Raw genomic sequence first — 27,972 nt, 5'->3', positions numbered from 1 at the left:
GACTACAGCTGCCACGCCCCTCCATTCATGTCTATGGGAGAGGGCGTGACGGCGACTACGTCGCCGTCACGCCCCCTCCCATAGGCATGCATGGAGGGGGCATGGCGTGACATCACGAACGCGGAAGATCATAGCTTCCGTGTTCCGGACGCCGCCACTGCAGGCCCGGAGATTGCAGGGGTCCCCAATGGTGGGACTCCCGCAATAAGACATCTTATCTCCTATCCCTTTAAGACCAAAAAAAGGTGATTGCTTTGGTGATGCCCAGTTCTGTCTTGTGACCAGCCTGTAGTATTGCAGACATTTTCATTTCAAATTTTGGACCTATTTAGATAAAATGGTGCTGAAGAGTAGATTTTCCCTTCGATATTCTAGCCAAGATGAAAGTACACTGTAAATTCACACGTAAAAATAGCAACATTTTTATGTTCTCCTTTCACAACTCTAAATAATTTAGGATTTTGTGTGTAAATTTGCTTCCTGTTCTCAATGAATAAAGAATGTGGGTCAGACTAGGCAGCACACTGGTGTATCGCTCCCCAATGGATGTCACTGTTGTCTAGCTGCAGGCCACAGAAAATGGACGCATATGTTTTTATAATAAATGAGATTTCCCACTCTAATTTGGAGTCTTGTGTGTTGGATAACTAATGTTGAGAGGGAGAGATAGTAGATGTATATTGGAGCGTGGGAAGTGGGTGGGTGGACCACGAGCTTTGGGACTGGAGAAATAAATAAAAAAATGCCTGGGAGGCATATCTCGGCGAGAAAGATTGTTACTTTACAACTGTATAGACACCGGCCTGTGATTAATTATATCTTCCTATTTTATCCGTGCTAAAATGTGTTTCCGTGTACAGCGTGTTTACAATAAAATACGGATTTAATGAATTAAAATGTCATGAAAAGACATTCCAGGTCAAGACCAGCCTAAGTCAAATTATTCTGCCGCACACCCTTTCCACTAAGCCAGCAAATCTCATTCATCTCACTTAAAAAGTCTTCCTTCCTCAATTGCTTTACATTTCAAGAAGGTGAAGGATGTAAGGCAAGAGACTCCAAAAATCTCAAGGAAAATAAAAAAAAGAACAATTAAGGAGAATGTTTTTCTTCCTCAACTCCAGGGGAAATAGCTCAAGTTGCAAACACCGCAGTTAATTCTTCCAATTTTTCGAGTCTAAAAACCCAATGAAAAAGCCATAGCCATTATGTGTTTAAGAAAACAAACAATTGCAATTACACTTGCTGGGCTCATTAAAGATAGTAGGGATTAAGATTTGTCTTGGAGCTTCATTTTTCTATAAAATTCCGAGCGCTAATGGTTTTTATAATATTTGTGATGTAAAGGCCCCTGGCGACAGTACCAGGATTAATGTTATTTACTCGGAATGTTTATAAAACTCATAAAAGTTTTCTAAGTAAGAAAGTTTTATTCGGAAGTTCTATCATCTTTGATAAGAATCGCAAGCTTAAAGCCTTTTTTAGACTGTGGGAAATAAAAAAGTTCCCAACAATATCAGATAATCTTCTGGTTGGATTTAAGTCAAATTGGTGCAGGAGACACGAGTCCAAAACAGAGAATGAGTACAGCCAGAGTAGCATCAAGATATAATAATTTATATGCAATACTATGTTCAGGAGACGAAATCGGAATTGTCCAGCTCAGAATCGTTGCCGTTGGCTGTCCCAGCATGCAGGAGGGTTATAGTTTTGCAACATCTGGAGGCCCACAGTTTGGAAACCACTGGTCTAGAGCAATGTTCCTTGACTCGTAGCCCTTTAGCTGTTGCAGAAACACAACTCATCATGCTCTTCACATTTTGTGACTACTACTCTCTTAAGGTGAGGTTCAATACAAGGTTTGGATCCAACAATATAAAAGATGAATCTAAAATGAAAAGCTGTACGACTTGAAGGCAGTCATACTTCCGCATGGGTGACCTAGGATTAAAGGTGGAATTAAAGTTTTAGAAAACCATGACTGCTTCCTTCCTTAAACAGATATACCTGTCCACAAGTTGGGTGAGTTATGAAAGCTAAGCTCCATTAAAGCAATTGGGGCTGGGTTGTAATACAACATAGAACCTGTGAACTAAAGTGGTGCTGTTTATGGGAAGAAAAAGTACACATCTTACAATTTAGTACAAATCCTTCAATAAGGTAAATGAATACATATTGCAAATGTTTTGTTCATGTTTTCACATTCCCATTGCTCTCTTGAAAAGGGTACTCCGGTGGAAAACATATGTTTTCAAATCAACTGGGGCCAGAAAGTTAAACAGATTTGTAAATTACTTCGATTTAAAAATCTTACTCCTTCCAGTACTTATCAGCTGCTGTATACTACAGAGAAAATTGTGCATTTCTTTCCAGCCTGACAACAGTGCTCTCTGCTGACACCTCTGTCCATGTAAGGAACTGTCCAGAGTAGGAGCAAATCCCCATAGAATCCCCAAACCTCTCCTCTGGACAGTTCCTGACATGGACAGAGGTGTCAGCAGAGAGCACTGTGATCAGAGAGAAAGGAAATTCAAAAAGAAAAGAACTTCCTGTGGAGCATACAGCAGCTGATGTACTGGAAGGGTTGAGTTTTTTTTTAAATAGAAGTAATTTACTATCTGTTTAACTTTCTATATAAAAATGTGTGTGTATTCCTATTCCACGTATGTTATTATATTTATTTTAGAGATATACATTTATAAACAGACACACACAGATATATTAATAATCTCTTTTTCGGTAGGAAAATGAGCCACGCTTTATTTTTTACTTCCCCATTACGTTGACTACATGACAGGCTTTTGACAAGACTAGAAGAAACTAAGTCCTTTTGGAGCATGTTATTTTGACATCTTTTCTTCCTTCGTGTCGTGTCTCAAAGCGAAATGTCTGCCTTCTCGGTGCATGCAGCTCTTGCCTGAGGTACAGCAGGGTGATGATTTATGCAAACAGCATCTCCACAATTATCAAAACAGAGGAGGAAACACCCAGATATCAAACAAATTGATGCATTTTGCCGGTAGGCCCATGTGCACATTCGGGTAACAGCTGTCAGCCTCGCAAACAGACAACCCTGCTCCCAAGAATACATCACAATCCTCTTCCTTCCTGTCTTCATCTGTTGTTCTTCTTGTTTTTGTTTTTCAAAGCAATATCAAAAAGTTGGATCTCTTTCGCCTGGATTGTAATATAATTAGAATGTATATTTAGTATATTGTGTATTTATGACTTAGGGCAGTAGACAGCTAATGAGGAATGATTGACCTTGGATCAGCCCCACAGCTTAAATAGGTGTCCCCAGATAGATTATTAAAACATGCCCTCACTGACTACCAAGGCCTTTATAGAGATCTTTCCCACAGACCAAAAGGTCGCCTATTCGACTGGGAATGATTTGTAGAAGCTAGCCATATACTTCACTTTGTGACATTGAATCTCTTGTCTAAGTCAGTAAAAATGAAGGGTGACGGACAGGAATGTCAAGAGTTACACCAAAATTTGCAAAGTATTATGATATCTGGACATTCGGGACTGACAGGACATATTTTTTCTATTGTAATCAGCAGCTGCCGAAGCATTTTTATGGCTGGGTAACACACACAACAATGACAGATTAAAGGAGCGATGAAGACTTCCAAGTTTTTGTGAAAGATTCTAGACGGCTAAAATTAGCAGCTGAACATCAAGGCAAGTTGAGGGATATGACGTTCCGCTCATCTGTCAATGCTCAAGGAACCAGTCTATGTCTGAACACTCTCAAGACAATTTGGTCCCCAATCCAAGATTTAATTGGACACAATTCCAGCTAACATGTCTACTAACATGTCAGGAGATCTGAGTACTTGGACCTCACCGCGGGTCTCATGGTTCTTTATGTATTAGGTCAATTCTCTAATAAAGGAAAGAACATTTCAAAAATTCATTAAAAATTGCTTTGATGGTAAAATACACATTGGCCCTTAATTATTAAGAGTGTTGTGTAGGTTTCTTTGTTGGTTTTAATTCCCTACAATTTATTTTCCACGGTATTTACTAAGGTTTCCCTACATTTTCCACTTTCCCTACATTTTGCTTTTTTTTTACACATGTTCTGATCTGTAGGGTTTTCCTCAGCTGAAATCCAACACATTTTCTGTGGAAACCTTAGTAAATATGTTGTTTTTTTGTGAAAATGTCGGGAACATGCCCCTTTTTGGTGACCATGCCCCCTGTCACTGACAGCAACACCCCTTTTTCAGGTTTTCTTAGCAAAATGGAGAGTTCGTTGGGGTTTTTTCAATTCTGGCGCACATTCTGGAGCAGACAGAATTTCCGGCACACAACCCAACAAAACATGTCGGGTTTGCAATAGTAAATGAGGGCCATTATTAATTAGAATAATAATAAAAATAATAATAAACATGATCTGTAGAACACAGTCCCAGTGTTTTATTATAAATAGATCCACTTTTTTCTCCAAGGCAAGGGGCTACAACATTCTTCCTTCTACTCAGAACCCTACAGTACTGCTTGAAGAGTTAAATCAAAGAAAATTCAGACACAGTGTTGAATTAAGAATAAGTTCTTCTAATTTGCAGATTACAAGTTTTGGAAAAATACTGATGCTTCTTCACTACCCAAGTCCTCTCAAATCTTTAAGGACGACTTGTTTCATTAAAAGTACATAAAACTATGCGATATCACCTTATGGGGTTATCCTCTACTCACCTCCAGTGCTCCTGCAAAGCCTCTGGTGTCCTGCTCCAGTCCCTGTTGTGAACTTCTTCTTGCTGTTAGGGGTTGACACGTCACGCTGCAGCTCAGTGAATCTCTGTCTTGCCCCGGCTGATGATAGGATGAGCAGCAGTGCGACATATTGGGCCCGGGCCCCGGTCATATTCCTGGTTCACATTGTCGCTCAGCCAATCAATAGCGGGGATGGGACACCACTGTGGCAAGCAATTTGCAGAGCTGCATTGTAAAATGTTGAGCACTAGAAGCCAAAAGAACTATTGCACTGAAGAAGGACAATGAAGGAACAGTCAGAGGACTGAAGGCACAGTGGTAGCACCGGAGGTAAGTAGAGTTTTTTTTTTTTTTTTTTTATATATATAAATCACACAATGGCCATAGTTAAAGGGGTACTCCGGTGAAAACCTTTTTTCTTTTAAATCAACTGGTGGCAGAAAGTTAAACATATTTGTAAATTACTTCTATTAAAAAATCTTAATCCTTCCAGTACTTATTAGCTGCTGAATGCTACAGAGGAAATTCCTTTCTTTTTGGAACACTGATGACATCACGAGCACAGTGCTCTCTGCTGACATCTCTGTCCATTTTAGCAACCATACACAGCGAATGTATGCTAAGGGTGGCTCAGTGGTTAGCACTCCTGCCTTGCAGTGCTGGGGACTTGGGTTCAAATCTCACTAAGGACAACAATAAATAAAGTGTTATTATTATTATAATAATGTCAGCATAGAGAACTGTGCTCATGATGTCATCAGTCAGCATTCCAAAAAGAAAAGAATTTCCTCTGTAGTATTCAGCAGCTAATAAGTACAGGAAGGATTAAGATTTTTTAATAGAAGTAATTTACAAATATGTTTAACTTTCTGCCACCAGTTGATTTAAAAGAAAAAAAGGTTTTCACCGGAGTACCCCTTTAAACATGACTGTTTTCTTCTAAAAACAATTCCAGCCCACCCCACAAGTTATGTGTACTTTTGCCCCATTCATGTTAATGAAACTGCAATATTTGAAACAATTTGCAAACAATGTTTTTTTTATTTTATTTTATTTTTAGACCTGGACAATCTCTTCAATCTTTTACCTACATTGTTTTTTCCTAGTGCTTCCTAACACTTCCACCAGTGTACGCGGACAACAACAAGCACTGCCATGGTAAAATTGGACACGTTAGATGTGGGTCAATGGATCATGTCCTGTGGAAGGCAGAGGAAGAAGATGAAGCCCAGCTATTTATTTTCTTTCCCTTTTATTTCCATTCCAGAGACAGAATATTTATTTGCTTGTTTTGATCTTGCTGCCTGTTCGCTGTGCTGACATACTGCTGCCGATATTTTGTGCGCTAGACCTGGTGAGAATCAATATTTTTCTTGAGTCGATTATAATGATGGTTGTTTTCAAAGCTACACTGCTTGCAATTAAGCCCACTAAAAGCCAGTATCATGGAAATAGAGAAACCGTCAGAAAAATCTATTTTAGTGATGACCAAGTAGAGGGAAGATGTATAAATGAGAAAGGCTGGCAGTCGGAGAAATAGGACATAAATATATTTTACACTTAGTCTATAAAGTGCAAAGGTTTCAGAAAGATGTCTAATTAGTTCTTTGATTACAAACCAAGCTTCCACAGCGGGCGAGGGAACATACCAATATCCCAGCCTCATAAATAAGAAGACTTCCAGCAATGCCACTTGGGCTTTAGCATACTCAAAATATTAAGGCTATAACTTAAAGGGGTACTCCAGGAAACCCATAGCCAATCCTTTTCGTCTTACCAACCTATTAAGTTGTCTAAACATCATTCATTCGCTATATAGAGCAGTTTGCCCTTATTCAATTGTCATTTACATGCAGGGAGTGAGAAAAAACTCATCCAGCTATCCACCTCATTTCTGTCCAAGTCCCTTTCTGAAGGCAGCCCCATTCTCCTGAGACACACAGACCACATGGTTTCTGACCTGCACTGATGAGTCATGCTCCCTTCAGTGCAGCCTCAGCCAATCCCACACTGAATCTCTATGCTCACAAAGCAGGAGGTTGGGGGCTGCTCTCAGACGGAGCTGGCAGGCAGTGAGAGCAGAGATGCAGTGATTGCCAGGAAATGTAGTATTCATGCTGAAGGTGGGGAGAAGGATGGCAAAGAATATCAAACAGCCAGAGAAGACAACATGGGCCACAGGAGCCATGAATATCAGGAAGGATCATTTACAGGGAACATATCCAAGTGGTTTTGGAGGTTTACATGTACACTTCCCTGAGTACCTCTTTAACTAAAGGTCTACAGAAGGGTAACCCATCCTTTTGGAGAAGACTCTGATTAGACTACAATAATATATGGATTTTATGAAACACCTGGTCAGAAAGTACAACAACTAAACCAAATAAGTGATTACATAAATAGGAAATTGTGAGTGTTGGCAGATTTCTCTTCTATAACACTATAAATGAGAAAAGTTTCATTTTATAGCCTTAAACTATGGTTTAGGAGTTAACTATAGGAATGCCACTATACATTATTCAGCTCACTGAATCAAAATATTGCTGTTCCTTCCTAAAATTAACACTCGTAGGAGTTAAAATTCAGATATAAATTACTTGTATAACTTCAGTCTCTGCTCCTGGATATGACTTGGGTTGGAATTCAGTGTCTGCTGAAAGAAGGGCTAATATTTAGATGAGACATATAATAAAGATTCAGCTCACCCTAGTAAATTCATAGTGACAGGTCGGCTTTGATCAGCAGTTTGTACGTATGAATATTTTTCTGGCACTTTATGGTGGAATAGCATTAGCTGATTTCTTTTGAAGCCCAGCTGAGGAGGGTCATGGAACTTTTTGCTTTTTTTTTGTACGGCAACAACAGAAAACAGGAGAATATCAGGTGGTTAAGACTTACACAGACGGAGAGTGAATCTCATGTCGTCGTTCCACTTGAAAAGTACCAGTTGGCTGCCATTCTACATGCCAAGATAGTTGTGTAGCATATACGTTATGAACGGGGCCAAGTCAAAAACTTAACAGAGACCATGGGTGGTAACTATGTGGAGGAAGTTGTTGTCTTGGGTGCACCTTTTTAATAGTTTTGGGGGTAGACATACAGTGGGGCAAAAAAGTAGCCAGCCACCAATTGTGCAAGTTCTCCCACTTAACAAGATGAGAGGCCTGTAATTTTCATCATACCTCAACTATGAGAGACATAATGAGAAAAAAAAAATCCATAAAATCACATTGTCTGATTTTTCAAGACTTTAATTGAAAATTATGGTGGAAAATAAGTATTTAGTCACCTACAAACAAGAAAGATTTCTGGCTCTCACAGACCTGTAACTTCTTCTTTAAGAGTTCCCTCTGTCCTCCACTCGTTACCTGTATTTATGGCTCCTGTTTGAACTTGTTATCAGTATAAAAGACACCTGTCCACAACCTCTAACAGTCACACTCCAAACTCCACTAGGGCCCAGACAAAAGAGCTGTCAAAGGACACCAGAAACTAAATTTTAGACCTGCACCAGGCTGGGAAGACTGAATCTGCAATAGGCAAGCAGCTTGGTGTGAAGACATCAACTGTGGGAGCAATTATTAGAAAATGGAAGACATACAAGACCACTGATAATCTCCCTCGATCTGGGGCTCCATGCAAGATCTCACCCAGTGGTGTCAAAATGATCACAAGAACGGTGAGCAAAAGTCCCAGAACCACACGGGGGGACCTAGTGAATGACCTGCAGAGAGATGGGTCCACAGTAACAAAGGCTACCATCAGTAACACACTATACTGCCAGGGACTTAAATCATGCAGTGCCAGACGTGTCCCCCTGCTTAAGCCAGAACATGTCTGGGCTTGTCTGAAGTTTGCTTGAGAGCATTTGGATGATCCAGAAGAGGATTGGGAGAATGTCATATGGTCAGATGAAACCAAAGTAGAACTTTTTAGTAAAAACTCAACTCGTCGTGTTTGGAGGAGAAAGAATGCTGAGCTGTATCCAAAGAAAACCATACCTACTGTGAAGCATGGGGGTTGAAACAACATGTTTTGGTGCTGTTTTTCTGCTAAGGGACCAGGAGGACTGATCCGTGTAAAGGAAAGAATGAATGGGGCCATGTATCGTCCATCAGCAAGGGCATTGAAGATGAAACATGGCTGGGTCTTTCAGCATGACAATGATCCCAAACACACCGCCCAGGCAACAAAGGAGTGGCTTCGTAAGAAGCATTTCAAGGTCTTGAAGTGGCCTAGCCAGTCTCCAGATCTCAATCCCCATAGAAAACCTTTGGAGGGAGTTGAAAGACTGTGTTGCCCAGCGACAGCCCCAAAACATCACTGCTCTAGAGGAAATCTGCATGGAGAAATGGGTCAAAATACCAGCAACAATGTGTGAAAACCTCGTGAAGACTTACAGAAAACATTTGGCCTCTGTCATTGCCAACAAAGGGTATATAACAATGTATTGAGATGAACTTTTGTTATTGACCAAATACTTATTTTCCACCATCATTTGCAAATAAATTCTTTAAAAATCAGACAATGTGATTTTATGGATTTTTTTTTCTCATTATGTCTCTCATAGTTGAGGTATACCTATGATGAAAATTACAGGCCTCTCTCATCTTTTTAAGTGGGAGAACTTGCACAATTGGTGGCTGACTAAACACGTTTTTGTCCCACTTTACCAGCCATAGCAGGCTTGACTCTCTTCTAACTTTGGTTTGGTTTCTCCTGTGTGTTGACCACATTCCATAACTATTTCTTGATAACAAAAATATTCACGCTGCTGTCAACTAGCTGGTGTATGCCCATCGCTGAAATTGCTTCCCCATTGATTCCTCATTTGTTTAATGGGACAGACAAAATTTTTGGTGTTATTAGTTCTACTTCCTTAAAGGGGTACTCCGCCCCTAGACATCTTATCCCCTATCCAAAGGATAGGGGATAAGATGTCTGATCGCGGGGGTCCCGCCGCTGAGGACCCCCACAATCTTCATTCTGCACCTGGCATTCCTTTAGAACCTTGGGTGCAGGGCCGGAGGCTTGTGATGTCACGGCCACGCATCACATCACCAGCGGGGGCGTGACCGTGACGTCACGAGCCTCCGCCCCGCATCGCCAGTCATCCGGCACGGAGCAAAGTTGGCTCGGTGCACCAGATATCTGGGGGTGCCCCAGCAGCGGGACCCCCGCGATGAGACATCTTATCCCCTATCCTTAGGGGCCCCTTTAAATCCATGGTCGGCTTTCGAAGTTTAATCCTAACTAGCAATGGAGAAGGAAAGTCGAGTAAATTTTATCTTCTGTGATTCGACCTATGAAATTAAAGGTTCCCTTTCGCAAGTTTTGAGGAACTCATTTAGCCCCCAAATTGTTGAGAACAAATTCTACTGACAAATTTTGGGTAACTAACCTAAACCACCAATGGTCATTACAGCCTTTCAGTCCATTACTACTAAGAGAAGATTTATTGAAGAACACAGCAATACATTTCTTCTTAAAAGTCAATTTTAAGACCTCAAGATAAAAGAAAAGTATTAGCATCTTGGAGGCATCTCGTTGAGTTCATTTCGTGGCTGTCACGGAGATGCTACACGTTTGCTGGGTAGAATACAAGTATGTTTTCCTTTACTAGTATCTACCTGTGAAGTTGAGCAGCCCCTTTGCCCGGGGTTTATTTTGTTCTGTATAAATTAAACAATAAGAGACAGCTCTGAGATGGTGTTTTGTCAGCACGTGTCATCACTGCCTACTGCTGATGGGAAACAGGGAAGCAGCCACCTGAGGCTCCGCACATCAGCCTCTGGAGACCTTGTGCGCCCATGATAGCATCTGTCGCAAGGTGTGAGAATGCGAGGCGTAATCATGTGGTAGACTACCCTTCAGCTTCTGCTCAGTGTAGTTGTTCTACACGGCATTTGCATCTTAGATTACATAAAAGACTATGTCCTTTCCTTAAGCTCAAGGACATCAAGTCGAAACGTCCCAAAAAGAAGCAGAAACTACCAGGTGTTATTGGCTCGTTGCGCTTGTCGGTAACAGTCTATATGAAAAGATATGACCGCAGGAAGAAACCTACAGTCAACAAAAATAAATTAAAGAAGTTATAACCCCATACATAACAGGAAAATATAATGCCCAAGGCCAACCTGAGTCTGTAGGTCAGAGAAAAAAAACTTCATTTATTGAATTCTATTTTCTCAGTGGTTCTTAGTCTGCTGGTGTTTAAATAATGGACATGGGAGACATGAAGGGAATATTGACTGAATGAACACCCTTACACAATGCACTCGACTTGCTGCAGGGGATCTGCACCGCTTGGGGAGCTCCATTCACAGTTCACTTAAGTTCAGAGAGTAAATATCTTGGGTGCTCTTCACCCATCATTTCCTCGTAGGTTATAATAAAAAGCCTGAATTACAGTATGTGTGATGTAGTAGTTAAAGGCTAGATTCATTGTGACGAATTTCTAAGCAAAAATCTGATACAAAATTATGCTTGGAAATTCCTATTGCTATCTAGGGATTCTGCTGCACAGTCCACATTACGGAATGGGAGCTGAAATCTCAAACTGATCTCAGTCATTCTTTTGAAGGTATCCATACAGAATACATTGCCGTTCATGGGGATGGCAATTTTTGTGAGAACTGATACAGTCAGTGTCGGGTGCCCCCAGAGTCTCCATCCTTAATCTGAACCTTGCCAAAAAGTGACCAACATATCTGCTGCAAAACCATCCCCTGTAGGAAGATGCTGTTTTTGAAGAAAAGCAGCCATGTTTAAGAAATCCTGGACCCCTTTAGGATTAATCAAAATAAAAGCTTCATTATTGGGTCAGCAGAGAAATGTGAAGAGATCTCATCTCATTTCATAATAAGTAATTATGGGGAAGACAAACTATTTATGCAATTTTTGCATTTACACAGGGGCCCAGAAGACTAGCTAAAATGTATTAGTGTCCCCTACTGTCTATTTGATAGCATGTAAAAAAAATATATATATTCTTGTTGCCATTTATATCTCACACTAGGGATTTGGTATTTGGTCACTCTTCCTCCATGGTTGTTGGCCCCCTTGCAGGCCTAAGGAAGGTTCATGCTGTACAAACCGAAAGGCATTGCATTTTTTACATTTTACAAGCAACTGGTGGTATTTTCCTGCATATGGGACATTTATTAGAGTTTCTGGAATCCAAGAGCGCCCATTTGGTCCCAGATCCTTCTCAGCCTGGTCCTGGTTACTATTTGCTGTAGGGATTTGGCATAGCAGAGGAGGATATTCCAGAGAGTTGTGAATGAGATGCCCTATAGCTAGCACCCTGCTGTCATAAAAATTGTTGTAAAGCAAGGGACCCGTACAATGTTCCTGCAAAAGTGCTTACAGGCCCACCCATCAGTGTCCACCCCTGCACACATTGTCTAGAAAATGAATAAATTCTGAATTCTAGTTTGTTTGTGTACTATACACATATTGCTTAGTATTAGAGGTGCACCGAAATGGAAATTTCAGAACCGAAACAAAACCGAAATAAAAAAAAAATGTCCGGCCGAAACCGTTACCGAAAATGACTTCTTCCCGTCTTCTGGTAAAATGCAGCGCTCCGCTCATTAGATTAGATTCCCCCACATTAGATTGCCAGCTACCCCACATTAGGTCGGGAGTTCCCCCACATTAGTAGGCAGCTCCCCCACAATAGTAGGCAGCTCCCCCACAATAGTAGGCAGCTCCCCCACAATAGTAGGCAGCTCCCCCACAACAGTAGGCAGCTCCCCCACAACAGTAGGCAGCTCCCCCACAACAGTAGGCAGGTTCCCAAATTAGGTCAGCATTTCCCCCACAATAGTAGGCAGGTTCCCCACAATAGTAGGCAGCTCCCCCCAACAATAGTAGGCAGTTCCCACACAATATTAGGCAGCTCCCCCCAACAATATTAGGCAGCTCCCCCCACATTTTTAGGCAGCTCCCCCCCACATTAGGTCAGCAGTTCCCCCACAATAGTAGGCAGGTTCCTCACAATAGTAGGCAGCTCCCCCCCACATTAGGTCAGCATTTCCCCCACAATAGTAGGCAGCTCCCCCCAACAATAGTAGGCAGTTCCCACACAATATTAGGCAGCTCCCCCCAACAATATTAGGCAGCTCCCCCCACATTTGTAGGCAGCTCCCCCCCACATTAGGCCAGCAGTTCCCCACAATAGTAGGCAGGTTCCCCACAATAGTAGGCAGTTCCCCCACAATATTAGGCAGTTTCCCCACAATATTAGGCAGTTCCCCCCACATTTGTAGGCAGCTCCCCCCCACAATATCAGGCAGACCCCCCCCCCACAATATCAGGCAGCTTCCCCCAACAATATTAGGCAGCTCCCCCCCCCCCCACAATATTAGGCAGCTCCCCCCACATTTGTAGGCAGCTCCCCCCACAATATTAGGCAGCTCCCCCCAACAATATTAGGCAGCTCCCCCCAACAATATTAGGCAGCTCCCCCCCCCCCCCACAATATCAGGCAGCTCCCCCCAACAATATTAGGCAGCTCCCCCCCCAACAATATCAGGCAGCTCCCCCCAACAATATTAGGCAGCTCCCCCCAACAATATTAGGCAGCTTCCCCCCCCAAACAATATTAGGCAGCTCCCCCCCCACAATATTAGGCAGCTCCCCCCACATTTGTAGGCAGCTCCCCCCCACATTAGGTCAGCAGTCCCCCCACCCCACAGACATACAGCTTCCAGTCATATACAGTGTATGGCTGGAGGCTGGATGTCTGTACTGCTGCCCCCACAGTGTTCCGGTCACCGCTCCTCCGGCCCGGGGTCACATCTACTGCTATGGCCTATGGACCATAGCAGTAGGTGCCGGGACCGGAGGAGCGGTGACCGGAACACTGAAGAAGATGACGCGGTCACTTACCAGGCCCCGGCCGGTGTGCGTTCTCCCGCGACGATCCTGCGGTCCTCCTGCGTCTCTATGGTTGTACGCACGGGACGTCAGTGACGTCCCGTGCGTACGACCATAGAGGCGGAGAAGCGAAGGACCGAAGGAGGATCGCGGGAGGATCGCAGGAGGACGGCGGGGAATGGTGAGTGACCGCCGGACATCCTTATGTCCCGAAAAGATTTTTCGGGACACAGGGATGTCCGGGATAGAAATACTTATTTTTATGTGCCCGGGCCGGCTCCCGTGTGTGGCTGCTGGCGGGGGCCGGTCAGAGCATATAAAAACTAATACTGTATACTAAAAACCAGGGGGCCTCCAGCTGTTGTGAAACTACAACTCCCAGCATGCCCGGACAGACTTTGTCGGTCCGGGCATGCTGGGAGTTGTAGTTTCACAGCAGCTGGAGGCCCCCTGGTTTTTAGTACACAGTATTAGTTTTTATATGCTCTGGCCGGCCACCGCCTGCATCCACACACAGGAGCCGGCCCGGGCACATAAAAAGAAGTATTCCTAATCCTATCGCGGAGAGCGCAAATCCCCCCCCCCAGATGTTGCGGCCGGCCACCCCTGCACCCCCCACGAGTGCCTCTGCCACTGGCAATGTTTGTAACTTGTGCTGTGGGCGGGCAGGGGAGGTGGTCATTATCGGCACATTTTTTGTTGTTTCAGCATTTTGCCGAAATAGCTATTTTCGGCCGATATGTATCCGCCGCCGATATATCGGTGCATCCCTACTTAGTATAGTTACTTTTACAAATAGGTCACTTTAACGGCAGGTGGTGTGGATCCACTATAACTGCTGTGGACAATGGTGTGAGCCGCACCAGGGAGCGGAGTCTAAGGAGCTCCTGGTTTTCACCAGAGCCCGCTGCAAAGTGGGATGGACTTGTGGAAGGCGGCTCCCAGGTCGCTACCCCTGGCACGACTCGTCCACAAAGGCTGCTGAGGAGATGCGTGGCACAGAAGGAATGAGACAGAGTCGTAGTGAGGGACTGGCAGGAGGACAGGACTTGCGGCACTGTAACAAGGTCAGGTCACAAAGCAAGAGGTCAGGATACATAGCAATGGGGGCAGATACACGGCAAGGCAAGACACAAACAGTACGCTTTCTCTTAGGCTGTAATGCCACAAAGATCCGGCAGGGGTCAAGAGGAAGTGCGGTGTTTAATAAGGTCAGGACTAGACAAGCACCAATCAATGGTGCGCTGGCCCTTTAAATCACATTAAGCTGGCGCACGCGCCCTAGGAGGTGGGGATGCACGTACTGGTGACCAGGGACAGCGGAGGGGACAGAGATGCGGGGAGGTAAGTGACGGCCCGGCATTCACATGCGGGCGCGTCCCGCGATGCGAACTGCAACAGACCCAGCACGGGTGGACGGGGCAAAGGTGCACTCGTGGCCAGCGTGTATGGCCGCAACGCTACTCGTAACAGTCACCTTAAAATAAAAATTTGGTTTTGGGTGACAGTGCAAGAATTTAGATCTCTACAGAGAACGTTTTTCTTATCTGGCTAACCCCCTACATTTACAGTTCATCACATGGAATGGGGTTCTGACATGTAACCCCCTTCCAAGACTACATACAACCTGTTCTTTGTGACTTCTCATATGCACCACTTGTTGGACTTCCACAAGGTAAAGAAGATCCATGATGTCCGCATTGGATGACCACACATATGAGAAGTCTTTGAGGTTGGCTGGCATTTTTCCATTATTGGGTGAAGCTTTATTAAAGTGTAACCCTTACTACAAAAGGGGCCAACAATAGTTAATGTGCGGTTTTGAATTATGAGCCCTAGTGATGTAAATGATTATTTTGGGGCTTCAAAGTTCATTAATGTTGGTGGGCTAAGTCTCAAGTGTTCAAGTAGACATACATATCTAGACTGTATCTGTCTATAGCAGTGAGTTTACTACATTTATAGTCAAGGGTGCTGTGATTTCCAACAGAATTCTGCAAGACAACTTGAGTATTAAGAACCAAGCTTCTTTATATTCCTTACTCATTTTCCTTTCAAGGCACAAACTTTTATTTTCAGGCAAGTCAACTGGCCTTGAAATAAAAAGACAATAAATTCCAATGCACAGCGTCGATATACTTTCACTGGGTGCTACTTGTAAGTAAACTTCATTTTTATTATATTCAGTCTATGCCGGCTACAAAATGATTTGTTGTTAAAGCCTTGTCTTGCAGATCAAAATTCTGCATTTATGGCAAGCTTGTTTAAGCAAGTCGCTTACAACACCTTTATATTCCCTGGTGACTGTAAATCCCATCCGTATATCGGCATCTGGATTTGACAGCGTTATGCAAGGCAACTAAAGCCACACAATACTCAAAATCCCAATTTAGCCAAACCATACACCATGTAGGCTAGAGTCAATAGGGGACTGTTAAAGCACAAGGAAGTTAATTACTATCACTGTCACCTTGGCAGTAGTATAAATACAGAAAAAAAGGCTCTGTAGCAAAATACAACATGGGGCCATCTACTGGTGCAGTTTCACACCACAAATTCCAAAAGAAACTCCTACTCATAAACTGCACAAAAAGTGGACAGCATAATCTTTACTCTCCTATCTCCTCACTTGTTAAATAAAACCTGACATCACTTTTATGTTGCCCAAGTGGTATTGGGTGGTTCTCTCTGCCACATCAGCCTTGATTGATAGATCCTTACAGTTTAAATATAGGGAGATATCTATCAATTGAGGACAGCAGGGTCCACCATTACACCATTATAATCACGCTTGGCATTTAAACATTCTATAACAGTATAATCTATTGTGGTAAAGATCCGAACGGGTTCTTTATAGCTCTTGAGGACTGTTGCTCCTTTTTACAGGTGTTGGAATAACACACAAAAACTCACCTGTGACCATAAAACCCTACTACTGCTTGTCTTATGAAGAAAATCTGAGAGTCCTTTCTCTATGTGTGGGAGGAGTCGCAGGACTCACAGGCTTTCTCTATATGTGGGAGGAGTCGCAGGACTCACAGGCTTTCTCTATATGTGGGAGGAGTCGCAGGACTCACAGGCTTTCTCTATGTGTGAGAGGAGAAACAGGACTCACAGGCATTCTCTATGTGTGAGAGGAGAAACAGGACTCACAGGCTTTATCTATGTGTGGGAGGAGAAGCAGGACTCACAGGCTTTCTCTATGTGTGGGAGGAGAAGCAGGACTCACAGGCTTTCTCTATGTGTGGGAGGAGAAGCAGGACTCACAGGCTTTCTCTATGTGTGGGAGGAGAAGCAGGACTCACAGGCTTTCTCTATGTGTGGGAGGAGAAGCAGGACTCACAGGCTCTCTCTATGTGTGGGAGGAGAAGCAGGACTCACAGGCTTTCTCTATGTGTGGGAGGAGAAGCAGGACTCACAGGCTTTCTCTATGTGTGGGAGGAGAAGCAGGACTCACAGGCTTTCTCTATGTGTGGGAGGAGAAGCAGGACTCACAGGCTCTCTCTATGTGTGGGAGGAGAAGCAGGACTCACAGGCTTTCTCTGTGTGTAGTGGAGAAGAAGCAGGACTCACAGGCTTCTCTCTGTGTGTGGGAGAAGAAGCAGGACTCACAGGTTTTCTCTATGTGTGGAAGGAGAAGCAGGACCCAAAGGCTTTCTCTATGTGTGGGAGGAGAATCAGGACTCACAGGTTTTCTCTATATGTGGGAGGAGGAGCAGGACTCACCGGCTGTTTCTATGTGTTGGATGGAGAATCAGGACTCACAGGCTTTATCTATGTGTGGGAGGAGAAGCAGGACTCACAGGCTCGCTATGTGTGTGGGAGGAGATGCAGGACTCACAGGCTTTCTCTATGTGTGGGAGGAGAAGCAGGACTCACAGGCTTTATTTATGGGTGGGAGGAGAAGCAGGACTCACAGGCTTTATCTATGGGTGGGAGAAGAAGCCGGACTCACAGGCTTTCTCTATGTGTGGAAGGAGAAGCAAGACTCACAGGCTTTCTCTGTGTGTGGGAGGAGAAGCAGGACTCACAGGCTCTCTCTATGTGTGAGAAGAGAATCAGGACTCACAGGCTTTCTCTATGTGTGGAAGGAGAAGCAGGACTCACAGGCTTTCTCTATGTGTGGGAGGAGAAGCAGGACTCACAGGCTTTATCTATGGGTGGGAGAAGAAGCAGGACTCACAGGCTTTATCTATGGGTGGGAGAAGAAGCAAGACTCACAGGCTTTCTATGAGTGTCAGCAAAACTCTAAGGCTTTTTCGTGTAGCCGTGGAAGCGGTTGAACTACTTTTTACCTAAAAATACAGAATGACATAATACAAAACTATATATCCCTGACATCACCATTACTTCCTCTATCATTGTATGTAACCAAAAAGTAAACCTGACAATTACTCTCTACTTAATACTTTAGTGGTGACAACATAGTTATTGATCCAATACAATCTATTACATTCTTGCAAAATACAACTATTTGGTGCTTCTTACTTTGCATAATTCTCCCCCAAAAAAGAAAGAAAAAAGATAGAATCCCCCAAAAAAGAAAGAAAAATAAACACTAGAATAACCTCATGGCTACAAACCATATTACAAAGTGGCTGCAAGAATAAAGAAACGAGTCATTGAAGGAACCATTGTAGAAAGTTACTACTTTACTATACTGATGCAATAATCTGGGTTAATTTAGCTGTGTACAGGCTCTGCTGTGTTCGGAGATGCTTGCATTAATCCAGTATAGCCGTAGGTCATTTCTAATGTCTGACAACAATGCATAAAGATACAGTTTAGCAGATAGATGCTGCAGGCTGTTCCAGAACAGAATGTTCTTGACCCTACATTAATAAAAGGATTAAACATGCCTCTTCTAAACACATCACCACTTACGAACATCTTCATCCCCACTGGGATCCCGGTGCTCAGCAGAGGACGGACAAATGCAGACAATGCTTACAGCTGACTTCCAATAGTTAACTATATAGAAATAAATGTGGCTTAGCAATAAAATAGAGAGTGTCTTAAGGTCATTCCTTAAAAAACTGCTCACTCAGAGAACATGAAAACACAGGATAATAGTGGTTACCATACACTGCCAGACAAGCTTTACCCCGTCCACCCTTGCCCACATATGAAGTATCCACACACAAAAGGATGACCTAAAAGTGTTATCCAGGTTTATAAAATTGATGGCCATCAATATTAGATCAGTGGGGGTCACCTCTCGATTCCCCAAGCCCATCAGATTTTAAGAGAACAGGACAACCCTAAAACACCTTGAACTGACACTATTTAGAATGTGTCTGCAGATGAGAACCATTCCACCCACCTGGTCTGCCCAATATTCTATGAATAGTCCCTATCCCTTTCTTATATGAAGGATAGCCTTATGCGTAATTCTATCTTATATAAAGGATAGCCTTATGCCTAATTCTATTTTATATGAAGGATAGCCTTAGGCCTAATTCTATCTTATATAAAGGATAGCCTTAGGCCTAATTCTATCTTATATGAAGGGTAGCCTTATGCTTAATTCTACCTTATATGAAGGATAGCCTTATGCCTAACTATCTTATATGAAGGATAGCCTTATGCCTAATTCTATCTTATATAAAGGATAGCCTTATGCTTAATTCTATCTTATATAAAGGATAGCCTTAGGCCTAATACTATTTTATATGAAGGATAGCCTTATGCCTAACTCTATCTTATATGAAGGATAGTGTATGCCTAATTCTATCTTATATGAAGGATAGCCTTATGCTTAATGCTATCTTATATAAAGGATAGCCTTAGGCCTAATACTATCTTTTATGAAGGATAGCCTTATGCTTAATTCTACCTTATATAAAGGATAACCTTATGCTTAATTCTACCTTATATAAAGGATAGCCTTATGCATAATTCTATCTTATATGAAGGATAGTGTATTCCTAATTCTATCTTATATGAAGGATAGCCTTATGCCTAATTCTATCTTATATGAAGGATAGCCTTATGCCTAATTCTATCTTATATGAAGCATAGCCTTACGCCTAATTCTATCTTATATGAAGGATAGCCTTATGCCTAATTCTATCTTATATGAAGGATAACCTTATGCCTAATTACTGTATATCTTATATGAAGGATAGCCTTATACCTATCTCTATCTTATATGAAGGATAGCCTTATGCCTAATTCAATCTTATATGAATGATAGCCTTATGCCTAATTCTATCTTATATAAAGGAAAGCCTTATGCCTAATTCTATCTTATATGAAGGATAGCCTTATACCTATCTCTATCTTATATGAAGGATAGCCTTATGCCTAATTCAATCTTATATGAATGATAGCCTTATGCCTAATTCTATCTTATATAAAGGAAAGCCTTATGCCTAATTCTATCTTCTATGAAGGATAGCCTTATATCTATCTCTATCCTATATGAAGGCTTTATATGCTTTAATTCCATCACTACTAATAGTACAGTGATTGCAGGTACAAGCAAAGGTAAACAAAGGTTAATGAGTGCCCTGCCCCCTTAAATCAGCTGACCCCTGCCCATCTAACATTCATGACCTATCCTGAGGTTAGCTCATCCACTTTGTAAAGCTAGACAACCCCTTTAAAGCTTTTTTGCCCCAATGCTAAATCTGTAGCAGTCCCCCCCCCCTCACCTACCCTGTGCCATTTCTAATACCGATGTTCTCTAATGTTGAACACCTTCAGGCCTTATGGATGGACATGACTCTGGCCACTGCACTACGTATAGCTACACCCCTATCCACACACGCTACATAAATACTTATCTGTACTTTATTTTCCACACAAAATCTAAAAACACTATAATGAAAATGTTAGAACCTAGGACAGTTCATCAAAATATACAATAAAATGATCTTTAAAAAAAAAAAAAAAATTGTAGTATCTCCATGACAAATAACAATAGGCACAACATTGATATGAGCATATAGACACATGTCAGGTCTTAAAGGCTGCCAGTATAGAACTGTGTTTCACCCGTCTCTATACTGGAGAGACAATCAAATCCACAGGAGGGACAATCCAAAGGACCCAGTGTCCGTGCTGGTCAAGGATGGCAGAGTGCAGAACTCGGTCATCTTTAAAGGAACACTCCACCCCTAGACATGTTATCACCTATCCAAAGGATAGGGGATAACATGTCTGATCGCAATGGGTCCGGCTGCAGAGACCCCTGTAATCTCTGGGCCGCCAATGTGGTCACGAAAGCCTGGGCTTTTGTGATTGTGATGTCACGCCATGCCCCCTCCATTCATGTCTATGGGAGGGGACGTGACGGCTAGTACACAGCCATCATGCCTCCTTCCATAGACATGATGGAGGGGACGTGGCGGCTATGTTCGCCAGTCATGTGGCAGTGCGCTCTGTGCACCAGATGACTGGGGTGCTGCGGCAGAGATAGTGACCGGACCCCAGAGATCAGTCATGTTATCCCCTATTCTTTGGATAGGGGATAACATGTCTAGCAGCGGAGTACCCCATTAAGTGGCCTAATAAATTCTATCCCTACATAAGGTTGCTCATGTCGTAGTGACAAAGCCCGACAATGCCAACACATGTCTTCCTGCACATAACATGAATCTTCCTACAACTTTCCATTGCTGATAACAGTGCTGCTTACATTTCTTTTCTGAACCATTACCAGGGAGCTGATAAACAAGATCTCTTCATCTCTGTTAAACAATATGTAGAGCACCTTCACATTGCGTGTGACTGACATAGCCCATCGTAAAAAAACAACATGCAAATACCTGCTTAGTTATATAGAAGAAACTCCTGTAAGTGGGAGCTTTTATATAGCCTGTGATCCCATACTTGCGTGCACTGCCTTAGTATTTGTTCCCTATAGAGAATAACATCTCGGCAGGAGGAACACAAGTGCTTCAGCCTTCTAAAAGGTTAGTGTGCCATTCACATGCTATTTTTACAGTGCTACACAAGGTATTGTGCTACGCAGACCACAATGTAGATTGGAGCCTTTGTAGAAGTTAAAGGGGCCTGTTAACACTACCTGTTAGACTTTATCCTCGGAGGAGTAGAGAAAAACATTGATGGTCAGATGGGTTAAGATCTCTGTTGCACCATATTGATAGAGGGGTGAGAAGTTGGCACAAGCAGTAGGAGTCGATAAACCCTTCCTGTCAGGTGTGAACAGTTCAGGCTGGTGGAGCTGGCACAATGGTAGGGGACTGTTTTTATGGCTTATCTAATACTTGTGGAAGGATGGACGTTTGGACAGAAGGGCTTATCTAAGCATTGTGGTGGCAAAGTTCATCACTTCATAGCAGCTGTTTCCCTAATAGCAGAAATGTATAGATTAGTTAAATAAATTAGTTCCAGTTACATTGGTTCTAGTTTTTCTTGCTTCCCTGGTCGTCATAGTCCCCAGATCTTAAACCTATAGAATATTTCTAGGTAGAACGGACTATTCAGAGTATTTCAGTTCCTCCATCGATAGATGGGTGTCTCAAATAAGGTGGCCATTCATGATACAGCAGATAGATGCACAGATAAATTGTGATAAATTGTGGCTTTATTCAATCACAAGTGCAGCGACATTTTGGGCACCTCTCATGACCTTTGTCAAGCCGAAGGCTTGACAAACGTCATGAGAGGTGACCAAATCGTCCCTGCACTTTTGATTGAATAAAGCCACCATTAAATCAAGGATTGGAGTGCTTCTGTGCATCTATCTGCTGTATCTAGTAGGGACTTCTGGACCAGGGCCCGACCTCAGCTTGCACCCATTCAACAACTAATCGTGTGCTGCTCCACATCTTTACTGTAGATTATGATAGATTGATATATTTGTATATACTGTGGGGCAGTGACAAGAATGGTGGTCAGAGATCTCTATATTTCTCTATGGTACCTGTCATATGTAGACACTAGGAAGTGCATATACCATCCAGACAAGGATGGGCATGATATGGGAAATCCAGGAGAGTTAAAGGGGTACTCCGGTGGAAAACCTTTTTTATTATTATTTATTTTTTAAATCAACTGGTGCCAGAAAGTAAAACACATTTGTAAATTACTTCTATTAAAAAATCTTAATCTTTCCAGTACTTATTAGCTGCTGAATACTACAGAGGAAATTATTTCATTTTTGGAACACAGAGCTCTCTGCTGACATCATTACCATAGTGCTCTCTGCTGACATCTCTGTCCATTTTAGGAACTGTCCAGAGCAGCATATGTTTTCTATGGGGTTTTTCTCCTACTCTGGACAGTTCTTAAAATGGATAGAGGGGTCAGCAGAGAGCACTGTGGTCATGATGACAGCAGAGAGCTCTGTGTTCCAAAAAGAAAATAATTTCCTCTGTTGTATTCAGCAGCTAATAATTACTTGAAAGATTAAGATTTTTTTTAATAGAAGTCATTTACAAATCTGTTAAACTTTCTGGCACCAGTTGATAAAAATACAAACAAACAAAGTACCCCTTTAAAGCTCTGGCCAGATTTAGCTTGCTACTGCTAGGGAATTTTTCTTAGCCTTACTGAGGAGATATAGATTGTAAGCTTTCAAGACCTCTTAGGTCCCTTCATCAGGTATGTAACATGATGGGACCTAAGAGGTCTCAATAGCTTGCGATCTATACCTTTTCAGTTCAGTCAATAAAGGTATAATCCATGCCAACTCCACTTATCTGCTACAGGAACTTTTAATAAGTCTTATTTCTGGCTCTGGAATTTTCTGGAATGTAAGATGAACCCTAATCAGCCCAGGTGCTGAAGACAGCTTGCTACTAGCTGTTAAAACTAGCTAGTCTAATAGTGAGGCTGAAAGGAACCTGACCCTCTGATGGGAATTGTACTCCAGAAGGCTGCAGTCTCAAAAAAGGGGACTAAGCGACAAGCGCCAGTGGTGTGAAGTAATACCTTTAAAGTATTTTTTGTCGAGTGGCAAGTAGGAGACCAATTGTATAGTGAGGGTCACTTAAGGTGTTTAGTTGGGGCTGGAAGAGCTGCGCTATTTTCTTAGTTACTATAATTGCCTTTTTCATCATGGAGAAATTGGTCCTATTTGCATGAATACTCCAGACTCTTGGATTTGTTGGCGGTTTTCATTACACAATTATTATTTTTTTCCTGTTATGGCTGTATTTTGCTTTTGGACAAACAATGCAGGAGAAGCCCTTCATTTGAACCATGTCACTGCCTCACTATGTATCTATATTATGTAAAGATAATGTACTAAAAAACATTTATATTTTAACTGTTGCACCTTAACATAGGATGGAACAAACAGTTAACTATTTGACATTGGAGACAATTTCATATCAATTGCTGGGAACAATTTCTTTCGTAAGTTGATTGAACAGGAAAAAAAATTAATTGTGTAATGAAAATCGGCAACACCGGCCAACAAATCCAAGAGTCTGGAGTATTCATGCAAATAGGAGCAATTTCTCCATGATTAAAAAGGCAATTACAGTAACTAAGAAAATAGCGCAGCAATTTATTTCACACGCCCGGGTGTCATGGAGTCCGGCACGCAGCAACAAGTCGCGCTGATGGCCTGTCATTATGGCCCGGGATGCAGATGGTGTCCGGCACAGGCAATACAATAATATTATCCAATGATTATGTGTCACCTCCATTACTATGGACACAAATTTATGTCACAGTACAGAGGAATGCACAGTATATCATGGTGGCATGCCTACAATGGTTATATAAATCTGCTCTGCCCTTACAGATAGATTATGCAGATTAGACCATCAATAAGATAAATCCATACAATGACTTACACATAAAGAACTTTAAGGTGTATTTCAAGTGTTGCAATGAGGCCACATTGTCAGAATGTGCTGTCGCTCATGGGTTGTGGCAGTGCCTGGATGGTCATGGCTCAGTACAGGGAAAAATCTATCAGGTGCCCTCATGATCCACAAATCGGTGTGGTTCCTTGATGCTAGAAATTGGTAGGGGTTATATAATGGGATATCCCCATGACAATAATAATTTCTGAAAGCTATAATATCTTTTTCAATATTTTCTTGAACATTTTTTCCTCAAAGTGGGACAGGACTAGTAGTCCTGACTCATTGCCATAAACCATATCAAGAGGAGAAGCGAGAAGGAGGTGCCCATTATGGTTTTTCTGGGAGTAATGTCCTTTTTAGAAAATCTGCAGCATGCCCTTAATTCAGTGCAATAACTTTCCGATGTAAGAATGAAGTGATGGCTAAGAAGGTGCGCTTCGCTTTCTGGAGTCCTGTTCGCTTGGAAGACTTTTGAACTCTGTTTTCTTGATTGGTGGAGGTCCCAGCAGGAAGACCCTCACCACTCTGCCAGTTATCTCCCATTCTGTGGATAGTGGATAATGGCAAGTCTCACCAGATTTGACTCGGTGGCAGCACGTTATATAGGGTAAAATCATCCTGAGCATCCATGGTACTGAAGAAAATGGGTTTAAAAAAAACAATGTGTGCCCTATGTTAATGAGCTTCAAGTAGTTATCATGGAGGGTGCATCATGAAGTAGTCATGGCACCCCGGGCTGTAATCATGCCTATTCATGTGTGACTGACAGTCCAGATATGGCAGACATCACCGCCCTGCTCCTTGAAGTCTCCTACTAGCCCAGAAGCCTCTTCAGGCACAGGGATATCACTGCTTCTATGCTAGATTTCAGAGAAGAGCGGTGATGTTGGCCGTGTCCGCGCTGTTCGTCAAGCCAGAGTAGGAGCCATTACAAGCCCAGGACACCGTGACTAATTTGCGATGCCGCATGCCCCAATGACTACTTCAAGTTCATTAGCATACCGCGCTGAACACTTTTAAAACTTAGTTTTTTTTCACTACAGTGAACATGAAGAAGGACAACAGGATATGGTGGGAAATGTTATTTTACGCCATATAATGTGTTGCCACCAGTTATATATAGTGTAAAATCTGGTGACTGGTTTTCTTAAAAAGTGTTCCTGTCATTTTAAAAAAACAGAGACATTGCAAAAGTTTTGATTAGACAGTGTGTCAGTGCGGAAACTCCCACCAATCATTAGAACGAGCAGATGTGAACTTTACTCCCCAAATCGCAGTGCACTTCATCTAGATGCATAAGATGGGCTTCATTTTAAAGGGGTACTCTGCCCCTAGACATCTTATCCCCTATCCAAAAGATGTCCATAAGACGTCTGATCGCAGGGGTCCCGCCAATGGTGACCCACGTGATCTCCCTGCTACACCCGGCATTCATTTAGAGCGTCGGGTGCAGCGCTGGAGGGTCGTGATGTCACAGCAACGCCCTGCTCGTGATGTCAGGGCCATGCCCCCTCAATGAAAGTCAATGGGAGGGGGCGTGACGGAAGTTGACTTGCATTGAGGGGGCATGGTCGTGATGTCACGAGCTGGCATGAACGTGACGTCACGAGCCTCTGCCCCGCATCGCCAGTGATCCGGCACAAAGAGAAGTTCGCTCCGTGCACTGGATGTATGGGGTGCCGCAGCCAAGATCACGAGGGGCTCCGGCAATCAGACATCTTATCCCCTACTCCTTTAAGTCTATGGAGCCTGTCTAGTGCAACTTGATGGAGATTGCTGCAAGCCAGGAAGTGAAGTGCACACCTGTTTGTTTCTCCCTGCACGGTCTAATGATTAAGAGGCACTGAGACCCCAACCGATCAAAAATGTTGACATGCCAAAAGTTTATTCTATTTTTAATGACAGATCTAAGAGCCTAAAGGAAAAGACAGTACTGCACTACATATACATAAACATGCTTTATAAGTTACTAAACTAGAGAACCACATTGCACCCTTTATTGGTCTGGGCACGTCATGGCATTCATGTCCGGCCATAAAAAGGTTCATCTACAACATATAAAAGGCCCTTATGGATAGGGATCGACCGATGTCGATTTTTTAGAGCCGATACCGATAATCTGTGACCTTTCAGGCCGATAGCCGATAATTTATACTGATATTCCGGATATAAGTTATCGGATATAAATTATCGGCTATCCCCCCCGCAGAAGCCGCTGCAGATCAATGAATGAACTGCTTTTGCGGGGCCAGAGACCACCGCCGCCCGCTTCTCTCCCCCTGCCTGTCCTGAGGTCCTCCCTAGTCCAACCACCACCGCTGCCGCCCCATTGCCTCCCCCATCTCGGGTTTTATAATTACCTGTTCCCGGGTCCATGCTACTTCTGGCTCCGGCGGCGTCCTGAGCTGTCACTGTGCACACTGATGGTGACTTCGCGTTGTGGCCATCACTCGTATTTGCGCTGCGCAGCATGCTGCAGGAGCCAGAAGTAGCGCGGACCCCGGGAACAGGTAATTATAAAACCGGCGATGGGGGAGGCAATGGGGCAGTGGTGGCGGCGGCAGTCGTCTCTGGCCCGGGGAGGGGGGGCAAGGTAATTGCCGATACCAATAATGTCCAAAATCGTGAATATCGGCCAATAATATCGGCCAAACCAATAATAGGTCTATCCCTACTTATGGACATACAAAGCATCTATGAACGTTCCAGAGAAGATGTGATATATAAACAGGTCACCCTACAGCAGTGTTTCCCAACCAGGGTGCCTCCAGCTACTGCAAAACTATAACTCCCAGCATGCCTTTGCCTTTGGCATGTCGGAGTTATAGTTTTGCAACAGCTGGAGGCACCCTGGTTGGGAAACACTGCCCTACAGGCACAGAAAAAAGATGACTCTTAAGGATGTTAAAATGCAGAAATCGCTACCCTGAGCTACAGATGTACGTCTCAAGGTTATGAAAAGAGTAGTGGGGAATTTTAATGTAAAAATTATAAGCAGATGATCTAATTGTAGTCAATTAAACCCACCCTCCTGTCACCCCTGGGCACACACAAGCTCCGAGGGGGCACGGAACGCAGCGTAATTGTTGCGGGGTCAGGCTGCGCTCATCCTCTACCTATTGATTCACGCCACAGACCTGCGCAAAGTTCCAGCTGAAAGTTTCATGACAGACAACAGCAGCCACTCACAGCAAGGGCACGTCAGTGTCAATTCATCTGTGGTAAGGGGATTTAGCGCCTTGCGAATTATGCGCTGCAGTCAAGATCAGCGGAAACAGACAGATGTTCAACATTTCTTTAAAAGACGTCTATAGGTTCAGAGGAAATCAGATTAATCATCATGAATCTTCACATCTCCGACACTATAGAGCAGCAGGAAAAGGCGGCAAGGGAAGGAAGGCGCCATGTTATTAACTGTTAAAGAACGCGCATCTCTAGGCAACTCCATGGGGGAGATTTATCAAAATCTGGGCAAAGCAAAAGTTGCCCTGTTGCCAATAGCAACCAATCAGATTGCTACTTTCATTTTGCAGAGGCCTTGATAAAAATGAAAGAAGCGATCTGATTGGTTGCT

At 43.0% G+C, this 27,972-nt stretch overlaps 1 protein-coding gene across 2 annotated transcripts in view; it reads right to left on the bottom strand.

Moving 5' to 3' along the window:
• Positions 1-27,972, bottom strand: part of MAD1L1 (mitotic arrest deficient 1 like 1) — a 790,601-nt gene that overhangs the window by 22,000 nt on the left and 740,629 nt on the right. The window contains exon 18 of one of the 2 annotated variants that reach the window (XM_056535644.1): positions 6,056-6,076. The exons of the other annotated variant lie outside the window; for it this stretch is intronic. Coding sequence (XP_056391619.1) covers positions 6,071-6,076 — 6 coding nt within the window. The 3' untranslated portion in view covers positions 6,056-6,070. Of the gene's footprint in view, positions 1-6,055; positions 6,077-27,972 lie in introns of those variants that run through there. 2 annotated transcript variants of the gene reach the window in all.

Source organism: Hyla sarda, chromosome 8, assembly GCF_029499605.1.
Source record: "Hyla sarda isolate aHylSar1 chromosome 8, aHylSar1.hap1, whole genome shotgun sequence".
NCBI lineage: Eukaryota > Metazoa > Chordata > Amphibia > Anura > Hylidae > Hyla > Hyla sarda.
This window is presented reverse-complemented; position numbering and strand designations above follow the sequence as displayed.